The sequence below is a fragment of the Narcine bancroftii genome, chromosome 12 (assembly GCF_036971445.1).
Source record: "Narcine bancroftii isolate sNarBan1 chromosome 12, sNarBan1.hap1, whole genome shotgun sequence".
In the NCBI taxonomy this organism is placed as follows: domain Eukaryota; kingdom Metazoa; phylum Chordata; class Chondrichthyes; order Torpediniformes; family Narcinidae; genus Narcine; species Narcine bancroftii.
The window spans coordinates 99,545,825-99,559,578 of NC_091480.1; the positions used below are offsets into that span (position 1 = coordinate 99,545,825).

Consider the following 13,754-nt stretch of genomic DNA (forward strand, 5'->3'; position numbering starts at 1 on the left):
TCATTTTATTCAGGTTCCTGCCTGCTCTTTGCTCACACCTTGACGAAGGGTTCAGGCCTGAAACACGGTCATGTATCTTTGTCATAAAGAACGCTGCGCGATCTGAGTTTCTCTAGCACTTTTATGTTTTAAACTACAACAACATCATCTGCAGACTTTCTTGTTTAACAGAATTAATCTTTGTGTCTTTGAATGAACTGTTAAACAAAAGTTCCCTTTGCCATCTCAGGTTCTTATGGGAACATCACATGTCAGTATTTTGAAGAAGACCAAGACATTTCCACTGGTGGCCTGACCAGTATTTATTTATCTGACCAGCACTTGGCCTTAACCAAAGTCTGGTGATTATTTTAATATTGTGTGACCTAGCCTTACATATTGGAGACAAAAGAGACTGCAGATGGTGAAAGCTGGAGCAAAAGCAAACTGCTGGAAGAACGCAGTGGGTCAAACAGCATCTGTGGTGAAAAACAGCTGGAAATCAAGGGCGACTATCCTTTTTTTCCTCCCTAGATGTTACTTGAACTGCAAAGTTCTGCTGTTAGTTTGTTATCGCTCTAGCTTTGCACAAGTTGGTTGCTATTTTTGTTGCATTACAGAGGTGAATACATTTCAAGAATGCTTCATTGGCTGCCAGATGTTTTTGTATTTCCTGGCTCATAAAAAGTGGGATACAATAAGTCTTTCTTTGCACATCAATCCCCATTCTGCGAATGAAAAATCTGCCTCTTTTGTATCAGATTATGTTTATTTTCTAATTTGGCTTTCTCTTCTTTAGTTGGTTAATATTGTCGCATTGCCAAATGTAAATGACCCAAAATGTGGGAAGAAAACTAAAATGGTTAGAAGCATATTGTGCTTAATATTAACCATCTCGTGTCTCGGCCTCAATAGAGTGGCCAACAGATGGCTGATTTTGCCTGCAATTGTTGTTCCTTTATTCTGTAAATTTAATATGGTTCTCCTTAACCTAAAAATAATTTGTGTCATTACTGTTTTCTCTAGGGTTCAGTAAAGGACCAATTGAAAGCATATGGAGCTCTGACTGAAAATGTGACTCGGAAATATACCAGGCAGATTCTGGAGGGGGTGTCCTACCTCCACAGTAACATGATTGTACATCGGGATATAAAAGGTGCGTGTTCCACCCAGGTGTTTTCTAACCTTGACGAAGCTGGATCTCCAGACACTGAGAAGTGAATTGATTCCTTTAACCAGTAGCAAGAACTGGCCAATAGCCCCTTGTGCTATAAAGTGAAACACAAAGTCACCTACTGCATCTGGTGCTCCCTTTGTGGCCTCCTTTACGTCAGAGGAATTGGACGCAGTCTGAGAGATTGAACACCTCAGCTCTGACTGCTGCTATAGCAGGGATCTCCATTGACCACCCATTTCAATTCCCTGCCTTATTCCCTTGCCGACATGTCTTTTCATGGTCTCGTGCACTGCCGGACTGAGACCACCTGCAAATTGGAGGAACCATACTTTGTATTCCATCTGGGCACCCTCCAACTGGATGGCATGAACATTGACTTCTCTGATTTCCAATACCCCCCTCCCCCCATCCTCCATCTTTCCCTATTGTCCTTTCCTTGAGCTCTGCATTCACGGAGCCAAAAACAGCCCCTCCCCCAGTCATTTCTCATCATAATCATAGCCACTTAACACCTTTTGTCCGTTGGTCTGTGCTTCTCCCCTTGCCCATTCTTCCCTTCTTCCCCAGCCTTTTAGTTCAGGTGCCTGCCTGCTTTTAACTTGTACTTTGAAAAAGGGCTTAGACCCAAAACAATGGTAATATACAGTCTCCTTACTTCCTATGGACTTTGCAAGACCGGATGAGTTCCTCCAGCATTTCTGAGTTTCACCTCTTAACACATTCTTTTAGTGTCAGAAAGTCCATGATTGTCCACATTTATAAACTTAATGACTGAACATTCATGTGCGCTGAGCTGGAAAGTTTCCACAGAAGATTCTCCAGAAACAACCTGCTACGTTAACCCTGACATTCCCTCCCAGGTTTTTTTACTCAATGAGATTTCCTTTCATTCATTTACACTCAAGTGAGTAGAGGTCCTGTTGTGTGCTGTTACAAACTAACAACCCTTTTAATTTTTTGGGGATTAAAGAGAGTTTGTTAGCACTAACACAGGAAAGAGCAATGGAAAATTCACCAGAAGTGGTGAACTCAAAATAATAGTTTTTATGAAACTGTTTATAACATAACATTTCTTACTTGTCTCTAAACCTAACTCTCTCTCTCTCTCTCTCTCACACACACACACTCACACACACACACACACACACACACACACACACACTACATTTGCTATGTGCAAATGTGTGTGTGTGTAATTATGTCCCACTCTGAAAAGTCAATCTTTAAAACTTCAACATCATTTTAGTCTTGAAGGTCTTAAGTTCTCAGTTAAAAAATAATTATAAAGTGCTTTTAAATATCATCTTCAAGCCTCTACTCACAATTATTTTGATGAGATGTCTTGAGATATTCTTTAAATAGAAGTGACCATCTTTTGAACCACCATTGTACCTCCTGTGAAAAGCAGAATACAATTCCTGTCTTCCAAGGATCAATTTTTTTTTACTGAAGATTTTGGAATCTGTTTTCCATACCAAGAATCTACCCTCTTTTCAAAGAGACAGCGAATTTGGCTATTTTCTTCCACAATTAATTTACAAACCCAGACAAGGGTTAAACTAAGTAGCCATAAAAAAATGGACCCAGTAGAATTCTGTCCCCTTTTTCAAAGAGACAGCAAAGTGGTCTTCCTTATTTCAAAAACCACTCATTCTGTGTTTCCCTTTTGCCAAAGGTAACACACAACAGCACCTATTCTGGTTACTGTAATTCAACCTTGTCTTTCACAAGGTTCCAATCCCTGTATTTCACAGGGTTTTGACTTCTGATCTCTTCAATCTGAACTCTTTGTCTCTCCTTTTGATTATATATTTCCAGCTCATTTCTCATGTCACATGGTATGTGAAATCATTTCTGTCTTTGAAACTCGTAAGGTTTTTTTTGGCATGAATGTGCTAAAAACATTTAAGTCAACTTGTGTCTCCGAGAAGTCTGCTTTCCTCAGAACTAAAATGGCCATACATTTACACAGGTGCTTCTGAACTAACACCTATTGTATCCAATATCTCAAGAACCATCATAAATCCTTCTCATCTTCTTGTCTCTACTTCAATCAGCATCCATTTTCATCTCAAACTGGCTTGTCTTCTATCTCAAACAACATGTGTGTTTAAAATGCTAATGTTGTCTTTGTGCCCCTGTAACCACCCACCCAAACTAACTTATTAAACCATATCTAGATAAAATATAGTTTTAACATTAAACTAAGGATTCATATTAACACAGATCCATTACAGTGGTAATATACTTTTTTTGCCAGCAAAATCAGGTTTTTTTAATATTTTATTTTATACTCCATACATTCAGTAACTACAATTATAATATACAAATATCAAAAAAACAAACTGATTACATACTCAATGGTTTTAAACCCACCCCAAATTCCCTCCCTCCCACCCCAAAAAAATAGAAAAATATAAGTATATTGGGGGGAAAAATAACAAAGAATCTTGGATTGAAGAGAGAGATGTTGTGCAGTGCAACTCCTCAATTCTAATAAAAACATACAGAGGAGGATTCTGCAGGATTAGAGGAGTAAAAAAGATATCACTATAAATTTAATCCCATTTCCAAATTTGTGAAAGCATCTAATATTTATTTCCTAGATTATAAGTAATTTTTTTTCCAGGGGAATGCAACTTTGAATTTCAGCATGCCACCTTGGTAATGTTAAAGATGTATCTGATTTCCAAGTAATTGCAATACATTTTCTCGTAATTGACAGGTCTCACATAATACTTTATCTGCTATCTTCATGCTTGTTCACCGAATGTATCTTTACTTATTTGCAGAATGATGATCACTTTCCCCAGAAATCTCCTCCAGTGACACTCTCACCAATTGCCCACCTTTATTTTTACTACAGCCCCTTCCCTCATTGGGATTGCCTCTGTATTGGCTCAAATCAAAACTCCTGGAGGTGAAGCATTTTAACATGGAACATTACAGCACAATACAGGCCCTTCCTCCCTTCACTTTGTAGAGATGTCCCCTGATGTTTGCTATTCCTGCCATGGAAAAAGGTGCTGGTTGTCCACCCTATCAGAACCTTGTAGACCTCTATTAAGTCTTGCCTCATCCTTCGCTCCATTTTGGGAAGGCAAACAAAGTACAGTAAATTGTAGAACCCCAGGGAATGTAGATGAACAGAGTTTGAAGTCCTGGAAGTAAAGCACGGGTGAAGGTAGTGAGAAAGGTACATGGGATGATTGCCTCATTGCAGTGACGAGATACAAGAGCTCGGGATTTTGGGTTGTAATTTTATTCAGCATTGGTTAGGCCACACTTGTATTGTGTGCAGTTCTGATTGTCATACTATGGAAGGGACGTGATTCTACTGGAGAGGGCGCAGAGAAGATCCACCAAAATGTCGCCTGGATTGGAACAGTTAAGTTATAAGGAGAGATTGGATAGACTTGTTTTTCCTAGAGCAGAAACCTGATGGAGGTGTACAAGTTTGTAAAGGGAATAGGCTGGGTAAGAGTCTTTATGGCAAGACACCATAGTTATAAAGTGAGAGATAGAAGATTAAAAGGGTGGACACAAGACTTTAGACACCAGAATGAGGAACAAAAAAAATTACCTGCTGGAGGAACTCGGTCGGTCAGGCAGCATCTGTGTAGGAAAAGGCAGTCAGTGGTTTGAGTCGAAACCCTACATCAGAACTGCAGGTGTGTGGGGAGGGGGGTGGAGTGGTTCACACAGTAGTTGGAATCTGGAAAGCATTAGCTGAGAAGGTGATGGAGGCAGATACTCGCCAGACAAGTGCTTGAAGCACCAAGGCATAGATGGCTACTGATGAAATGTGGGTAAATGGGTAAAGGGCATGAGTGCAGTGTCCGGTGCGGATGTAGTTGGCTGAAGGGCTGTTTCTGCACTGTGTGACTGACCTGATCCAGCCACCACGTTGCATTCCATTGTTTCGAAGTGAAATCATAACCATATTCAAGACTTGGTCATCAGGCAGTGATGTATCCAGAAGATGTTACTGGGGCTTCAGAACGTAGTGGGGCTTGAATTTTAAGGCAAGGCTGGGACTTTTTCTTCCTAGAACCATTGCACAGAAACAGGCCCTTTGGCGAATCTAGTCTTTGCTGAACTACCCAGACCATAGCTCTGTCTGATCTGAGGCTTTCCGTTTGACACTTTGGGTCTCATCCATGTACCTGTCCATTATTTTCTAAATGACAAACTCAAACCTGGATTCACCCCTTCACCTATTATCTCATTCCATGCTCTCACCACACTCCCTGTGATGAAGTTCCTTTAAAATGTTTCACCATGACCCATGTCCTGTAGGTGTCTCGCCTGACCTCAGGAGGAAAAGCCTGCTTGTATTTACTCTGTCTATATTCCTCATCCTTATCTGTGAGAGGCATGGATGAAGTGGTGTTGACAGCCTTTTTGGCAGGTTAAGGGAGACTAAGACGAGCAGGCAGAGTTTTAAGGGAACCTGAGGGCAGAGGGTGGTGGAATGTGGATCAGGTGCCAGAGGAAGGAATAGCAGTGGGTAAGGCTGTAACATTTAAGACATTTGCCAGGTTCAGGTTTAGAAGGACAGGGACCAAATGTAGACAAATGGGACTCGCTCATGTCAGTCACGTCGCTGTATTACCATGACTTTGTAATAGCGATGCGACTTTATTAATTTACTCCTCTTACTCCAAGTGCTTCATTCTGCTCTGATATGAGCCTTTAATTTCTGGTGTAGTGTTATCACTCTACATGCACTCATACTGTTGATCATTACCCATGCTTTTATGATTCACCTTAACCTACCTTTCTCGCTAATGTTTTAAATGTTTCCTCTCTCCTGCACTACGCCATCCCCATGCACAAAATTTAGTTTACATTTCCGTCATATCGTGACCATATTTCCTTAGCAGGTCCCATATAATGAGATTATTAATTAGCCCTGCCCTACTTTGGTCTAAAATAAACTGTTCTCAAGTTGGTTTATGACGCATTGTTCTGGAAAGCTGTCCCCAGAGCATTTTATGAAGTTGAACTGACCTGGTGATGTGGAAGATGAGGATTTGTGTGGAAAGGAGTACCCAGATCTGAGGCTTTCCGTTTGACACTTTGGGTCTCATCCAGGAACCTTTGAAATATGCTGAGCAGTTTTGCCTCCACCATACTTTCAAGCAGCAGACACCAAGCTAACACTACCCTGAATGAAATGTCCTGTAGTCGTATCCACATCGATGCTACCACCAATTAACTCTAGTTATTGACCTCACGATCACAGGAGTTGACCTTCCTGTTCTCCACATCTAAGCCTCCAATAATTTTATTCATTTTGATTAAAAGACAAGTGCATTGCCTACTGCCTCTCCCTGCCGCTGCATGTCTCAGGCCTGACAGCAAAGTTCCACTGCGGGGTCTCTGTGACCTTTGATATATTTGTAGATATTCTGTCAAAGATGCTTCTGTTCCTCTACATTTTTATTATCCTGCCACTTCTCATTTACTTTGCCTAGTTTGCTTTTCCCCTAAATGCATAGGTTGCACCTCTGGATCAAATTCAGGTCATACTGCTGGCACACAACTCCAGAGACCAGGTTTGATCCTGATTTCCATCACTGTCTGTGTGGATTTTGCATGTGCTCCTTGTGACTGTGAGTTTTCTCTGTGTTGTGCTTTGGTAGGTTAATTGACTACTGTAAATTCTCTCCAGTGTAGGTGGCAGTCTGTGAATCCATGGGAAGGTAACGCCATGCGAGAGAAAATAGGTTACAGTGAAATAAACAAGAGAATTGCATTGTTCTGAGAACACATCATTGAATGGATGGGCCTAATGATCTCCTCTACATGTAGAAAACATGCCCACAACCAGTCCATAGACTATTTCCTTCTGCAAAGAACTAATGTCCTCACTAATAACCACATTAACGCTTTGGTAGTAACAGCAAACATTTTGATCACAGCTACTGCAATTTAGTCCAAGGCATCCAGAACCCCATTGGAACTTCCAGCCGAGGATTCTCGCAGTGCATTCAAGAGAACTACTTCTTCACGTAGTAAACTGAACAGTGAGGCACGGTGGAGGCCTGATGCTGGGGAACTGCTATCACTGCTTTGAAGGAAATGTTATACGATAACTGCTGAGTAATCAGCCTCTAATATTAGTGGTCAGTAGGTTGTTAGGGAAAAAGTATTTGTTAAGGCAATATTGTGCCTAACCTGACTGTTTCTTTTGAGGTCATAATAAAGTGTGTGATATGGGCAAAGCTTGCTATATATTGAAGAAGTTCTCTGGAGTGCATTGCAAGAATCCTTGGCTGCAAATTCTAGTATGTCTTAGTAGTCATTGCAGTATGGTGGAAGAGCTCAGCACCAATGACCACTTCAATCGTTGACCAGAAGCTGGATCTTTGAAGTCTATTGGACACCTCAACACACCTACTTTTGGCCACTTTCTCAGCTGCCACTCTGGCCTCCTAGCTGGAGGACCAGACGCAGGAGATAGTGACCATCAGCCAGTGCTATGGCTGGAAGGGTGAAATTGGTGGTGTGTTGGAGAACCCAATGTTTTATGGGTGGAGCAGGAGTAGAGAAGTGCTGGATGGGGAACCACGTCATCCCTATGCCTTGATCTTTGTACATTTGTAAGGGTGACCAAAATCTGGAAACTAAAAAAGACAGCCCTACTGACTGACACTTCTAGAGAGCTCACTCTTGTCAGTGGAACTTTTGTTCAGAAGATCAGAAAACAGTGCAAGTAAAGATCAGAACTCAGACATAAGGACGTGTGATGATAACATATACTCTAAGTGTCTATCAGTAATTTGTTAATATTACCACCTCCCTTATGTAGTATTAACGTATTTACAGCACAATGCAGGTTCCACTCTGTAAGGAGTTTGTACATTCTCCCCATGTCTGCATGGGTTTCCTCCGGTGCTTTGGTTTCCTCCCACTGTTCAAAACTTATGGGGGTTGTAGATCAGTTGGGTATAATTGAGCAGCATGGGCTCATGGGGCAGAAGGGCCTGTTACGGTGCTGCATGTCCAAAAAAAAAGCTAAATTTGGTTTTGTGAGCAACTGTACAATTCACTTAGACCTTTATGAAAACGTAGAACAGTACAGCACAGTACATGCCTTTCAGCCCACAATGTTGTGCCAACCTTTTGACCCTCCATATACTTGTCCAGTAGTCTCTTGAATTTCACCAATGCACCTGCCTCCACCACTGACCCAGCTTGTGTATTCCACATACTAACCATGCTTGCATTCATGTACATTCACTTGCCCCCCTTGCTACCTTGCCCCCCCCTTGCTACCTTGCCCCCCCTTGCTACCTCGCCCCCCCCTTGCTACCTCGCCCCCCCCTTGCTACCTCGCCCCCCCCTTGCTACCTCGCCCCCCCCTTGCTACCTCGCCCCCCCCTTGCTACCTCGCCCCCCCCTTGCTACCTCGCCCCCCCCTTGCTACCTCGCCCCCCCCTTGCTACCTCGCCCCCCCCTTGCTACCTCGCCCCCCCCTTGCTACCTCGCCCCCCCTTGCTACCTCGCCCCCCCTTGCTACCTCGCCCCCCCTTGCTACCTCGCCCCCCCTTGCTACCTCGCCCCCCCCTTGCTACCTCGCCCCCCCTTGCTACCTCGCCCCCCCTTGCTACCTCGCCCCCCCTTGCTACCTCGCCCCCCCTTGCTACCTCGCCCCCCCTTGCTACCTCGCCCCCCCTTGCTACCTCGCCCCCCCTTGCTACCTCGCCCCCCCTTGCTACCTCGCCCCCCCTTGCTACCTCGCCCCCCCTTGCTACCTCGCCCCCCCTTGCTACCTCGCCCCCCCTTGCTACCTCGCCCCCCCTTGCTACCTCGCCCCCCCTTGCTACCTCGCCCCCCCTTGCTACCTCGCCCCCCCTTGCTACCTCGCCCCCCCTTGCTACCTCGCCCCCCCTTGCTACCTCGCCCCCCCCTTGCTACCTCGCCCCCCCCTTGCTACCTCGCCCCCCCCTTGCTACCTCGCCCCCCCCTTGCTACCTCGCCCCCCCCTTGCTACCTCGCCCCCCCCTTGCTACCTCGCCCCCCCCTTGCTACCTCGCCCCCCCCTTGCTACCTCGCCCCCCCTTGCTACCTCGCCCCCCCTTGCTACCTCGCCCCCCCTTGCTACCTCGCCCCCCCTTGCTACCTCGCCCCCCCTTGCTACCTCGCCCCCCCTTGCTACCTCGCCCCCCCTTGCTACCTCGCCCCCCCTTGCTACCTCGCCCCCCCTTGCTACCTCGCCCCCCCTTGCTACCTCGCCCCCCCTTGCTACCTCGCCCCCCCTTGCTACCTCGCCCCCCCTTGCTACCTCGCCCCCCCTTGCTACCTCGCCCCCCCTTGCTACCTCGCCCCCCCTTGCTACCTCGCCCCCCCTTGCTACCTCGCCCCCCCTTGCTACCTCGCCCCCCCTTGCTACCTCGCCCCCCCTTGCTACCTCGCCCCCCCTTGCTACCTCGCCCCCCCCCCCCTTGCTACCTCGCCGCTCCCCCCTCCCCAAAGCTAGCTTTGCACCACGTTGCTCTGACCTATCACTCCAGGTTCAGTTCCACCTTGCAAACTTCACTAGCAAACCTGCCCGCAAGGATACTGCTCCCCCTTGAGCTGTAAGACATCCATTCTGTACAGGTGCCACCTCCCCCAGAAGAAATCCCAATGATCCAGAAATCTAAAACCCTGCCTCCTGCACCAACTCCTCAGCCACATATTCATCTGCCACATTCCAAATATCTGCATATTGGGCGAGGTTTCAAAGGAAAAGCAGATGCAGAACAGATCAAATGGTGAAGAATGAGCTTCATGAGATCATAACCAGGCGGAGTTGAGATAGTGGAGGAACTGAGCAGTGGGGTACATAACCAGTGGAGCTGGAAACAGTTTGAACAGTCAAAGGAAGTGATGTAAAGGAGGGAAGCTGACGAAGTGGCCAAGGTCATGACTGACACCTTACTGGCTTGGTTGGAGAAGGTGGGCTAGAGAAGTGTGCCCTTCTCTGGTGATTAGTTCAAACTTCTGGAACAGGAAACCAATCTTACTATTTCTTCAAAGCAAAAGCTATTCTTCCTGTGTTGAACTTGTTGTCTGGCCGATTCAACCTATTGTTACCATTTGGGACTCAGCAAAGGATATTTAGGTTTTTTTAATTTAGAGATATAGCATGGTAATGGGTCCTTTCAGCCATGAACTGCCCAAATACATTCAGATGACCAATTAAACTAAAAACCCCATAGGTTATTGGAATGTTGGAGGAAACCCACACACAGAGGAAGAATGTGCAAACTCTTTACAGACAGTGCCAGATTCAAACCCAGGTTGTTGGATTTGTAATAACATGTGCTAACCACTGCACTAAGGTGGGAAAGAAGGAGGGTTTATTTTAAGATTAAACAATAATAATCTGACTTGATGGAATCATGGATAATGTTTTTTCTTCTGACTAATGGACATGAGAGGGAAGAGGCAGATAACTTCATAATTTTTTGTGAAGAGGATGTGTCGTTGGCATTCGGACTCCGGCAGTGCCCACGACTGTGCAGAAACACTCTGGGAACCAGGCAAAATTCCAAGCTGTTGTTCACTTCCTTTCATGGAAGTCTTGACGAATGAACCAGACTTCATCAATCCTCAACAATGACAGATTGAAAGATATGTGCACAGAGAACTCTTGACCTCGTGGGTGTAGAGGAAGAAGGGGTGGTGTGACAGTGTTGTTGACTGAAGAGTCCAAGGCTGTCCACCACACAGGGTCACTGTTAACACCCAGCCATCCTGCAGTTGTTCATCTGAACCAACTTAACAGGCCCTTTCATCCTGATGCTGCTGTAAAGAACATGTTTAAGGGCAAAACATAAACTGGTATTTTCATATATAAACTGTTAAGGGGTAAACGCATTTAAATAGTAGTCCCATCCAATTGGTCTGGAAACGTCAATTTGCTTGCTCTTTGTGGATGCTGCCTGACCCATTGAGTTTCTCCAGCACATTTTGTGTTGAATACTGATCTGTCTTGCAGTCCCAGTCACCCTTAATGATGTCCTCTGATTTCACTGCAAAGCATAAACTGGGACTTCAACCAGTGCCCACAGCAGCAGTGAAGACCACCTTGCATTTATAGTCAGGTGAGCACAGACTTGCCCTTCCTAAAATTCAAAACAATAAACTTTAACTTGGATTTAACTTAACATTTCTCTGTATTCTGCCAGGCCTTTGGCAGCAGCTTCAGACCATTAATTAGATCTTTTATTGTCCTGTCCTCTGCCTTCACACTTGTTTTCCCTCCTGAAGTATCTTGACCCAAACGTTCATGGCTGTAACCTGTTCCACAACCTGTCCCCTCCCCCATCTGTCAAATATTTGCCTTAATCCTCCAAGTATGAACCTATACCAGGTAGATGGTTTCCTCTTGTTCCCCTCAACATTTTCAAAGGAACTTTGCAAGGGTTCCACTGCTACCACCTTGCACACAGTAACCACCACCACCCCCCTCACAACCTTCACATTACCAGTTTCACCTTTCTCTGAACTCATTCATCCCTGAAACTCTTGCCATCTCAGCTTGTCATTGAGCAAAGTATTTGTGGATAACTGCTCTGACATTGGGCTTTGTCTGAAACTACAATCCTGAACCAAAATTTGTCATTTGTGCCTCATTCTATATTCTCTATTTTCATTGCTTATTAAAGAGTCTTTTAAAAGCCTCCAACACTCCCAGCAATGCATTCCAGACACCCACTTCTCTTTTTTTAAAAAACCTTGTCTGTCATCTCCCCTAAACTTTTCTCCACGCACCTTAAACAGGTGTTCTGTGGGGCATTGACACCTCTTGTAATCTTCTGCTTCTCTATTAAGTGACCTCTCATCCACTGACACTCCAAAGAGCAAGTCCATAACTCACTCAGCCTTTCTTCAGAAGTCACGTTCTCCTATCCAAGAATCCTCCCGGTAAAAATCTCTGCACCTCTTCACAGCTTCCACCCACCTCCTTCCAATAATGCAGTGACCAGACTAAACACAAGCGTGGTCTCATGAGAATTTTATAGAGCTGTAACCTTACCCTGCTGTTCTGTAATTCAATGCTCTCAATTATCTGCACTTTTAAAAATCCTTTTTTTGGGCACTACTTGCAATTATGCATGTTTATTTCTTTTAGTATCTTGTTGCATTACATTGTGGTAATTTTATCCTGTTGTTGGTGTTTCTGGCAGACCTGTACGGCTGCGGCAAGTCTGAATTTTGGTGCTTCGGTACATTGTCGTGTATATGACAAGCCTTCACTCTGGAGGGTGATTGTGGCTAAAGCTCACCTATATGAAGGGCCACGACCTCCGGGGTTAAGCTTGATGTGGAATGCTAGGATTTGGCTGGGCAGCACTTCAGTTGGAATATGGCAAAGAGATAGTGGGATAAATAACACCGTTCTGTACGTTTTCTACGAAGATGTGATTTTTTTTTTTAAGCAATGTAGCCCCTGGAACATAGAAATGGTTTTCTCCCAAACCAGTTCCCATGCATCACACACACAGATGCAGCAACTTCCCCAAATAGATAACATCACATAGCTTTACTGTACCCCTTTGCGGCGGAAAAGTGAGATGGAATTGATGCCACGTCAAACTATATCAGTGCAACGTGCCTCCCTGACTCTGTCTGTTGACGTCCTATCCCTTTATCTTGAGTTTTCTTTCTATTGTAGTATTCTTTAATATTTTGACTGCCCTGCTGTCTGGTTCCAGGGGCCAACATCCTGCGAGACTCTGCAGGAAATGTAAAACTGGGCGACTTTGGAGCAAGCAAACGACTACAAACAATATGCATGTCGGGGACAGGGATTCGCTCTGTCACTGGGACACCATACTGGATGAGCCCAGAAGTTATCAGTGGTGAAGGCTATGGAAGGAAAGCAGACGTTTGGTAAGTAGATGTGAACTTGTCGTCTGCAACTTTGACAATAACTGCATGATTAATCAAACTGCTGTACCTTGGACCACTGTTTGATTACATGAAAATCCCGTCTTCCCCATGGAGTCAAGACATGAACCAGCATTGATTTACAGGTTGATTGGCCTCCTGTGCTGAATCTTCTCTGATTTAAAATACAAATCAGTTCTTCAAGCTGTCTTCAATTTTCAACCATAAACTAAGTTGAAATGTCCTTTGTAAACCCCATAGGGCAGCGCTGTTGGTGTAGGGATCAGGTACAATGTTAGTACAGCGCCAGTGTCTCAGGTTTGAATTGATGTTTCCTACGGGGGCTCCGGTTTCCTCCCACCCTCCAAAATGTATGGGGGTGAATTTGGGAGGCACTTATCATGCTGTCTGTCTAAATTTAACCCCTACAATGTTTAAGAATAAGACCACAGAAGCAAGAGAACAATGATAAATGTAGGTAAATCAGGTGCCATAAATACAGTTTCATTTATGGCCAGATCACAGGCATTTCACTCTGGAGATCCAGATCCATGCAGCTGGAGCAGGTCTGACCTGCGGAAAAGTATTTCCCAGGCGAAGTGGAGATTCAGATGAAAATGGAAGTAACAAAGAACACCTGACATCTGTGGCAAGGCCTAAATGCCATAACATGTTACAAAACCAAATCTGGTAAAGTAGCAGATGGCAA

The 13,754-nt window shown here is 44.7% G+C and overlaps 1 protein-coding gene across 3 annotated transcripts in view; it reads left to right on the forward strand.

Moving 5' to 3' along the window:
- The window catches only part of map3k3 (mitogen-activated protein kinase kinase kinase 3), a 136,580-nt gene that overhangs the window by 113,644 nt on the left and 9,182 nt on the right, over nucleotides 1–13,754 (forward strand). For all 3 annotated transcript variants that reach the window (XM_069905159.1, XM_069905161.1, XM_069905160.1), the window contains 2 exons: nucleotides 1,006–1,135; nucleotides 12,871–13,048. In XM_069905159.1, the coding sequence (XP_069761260.1) occupies nucleotides 1,006–1,135; nucleotides 12,871–13,048 (308 nt within the window). The remainder of the gene's footprint in view (nucleotides 1–1,005; nucleotides 1,136–12,870; nucleotides 13,049–13,754) is intronic.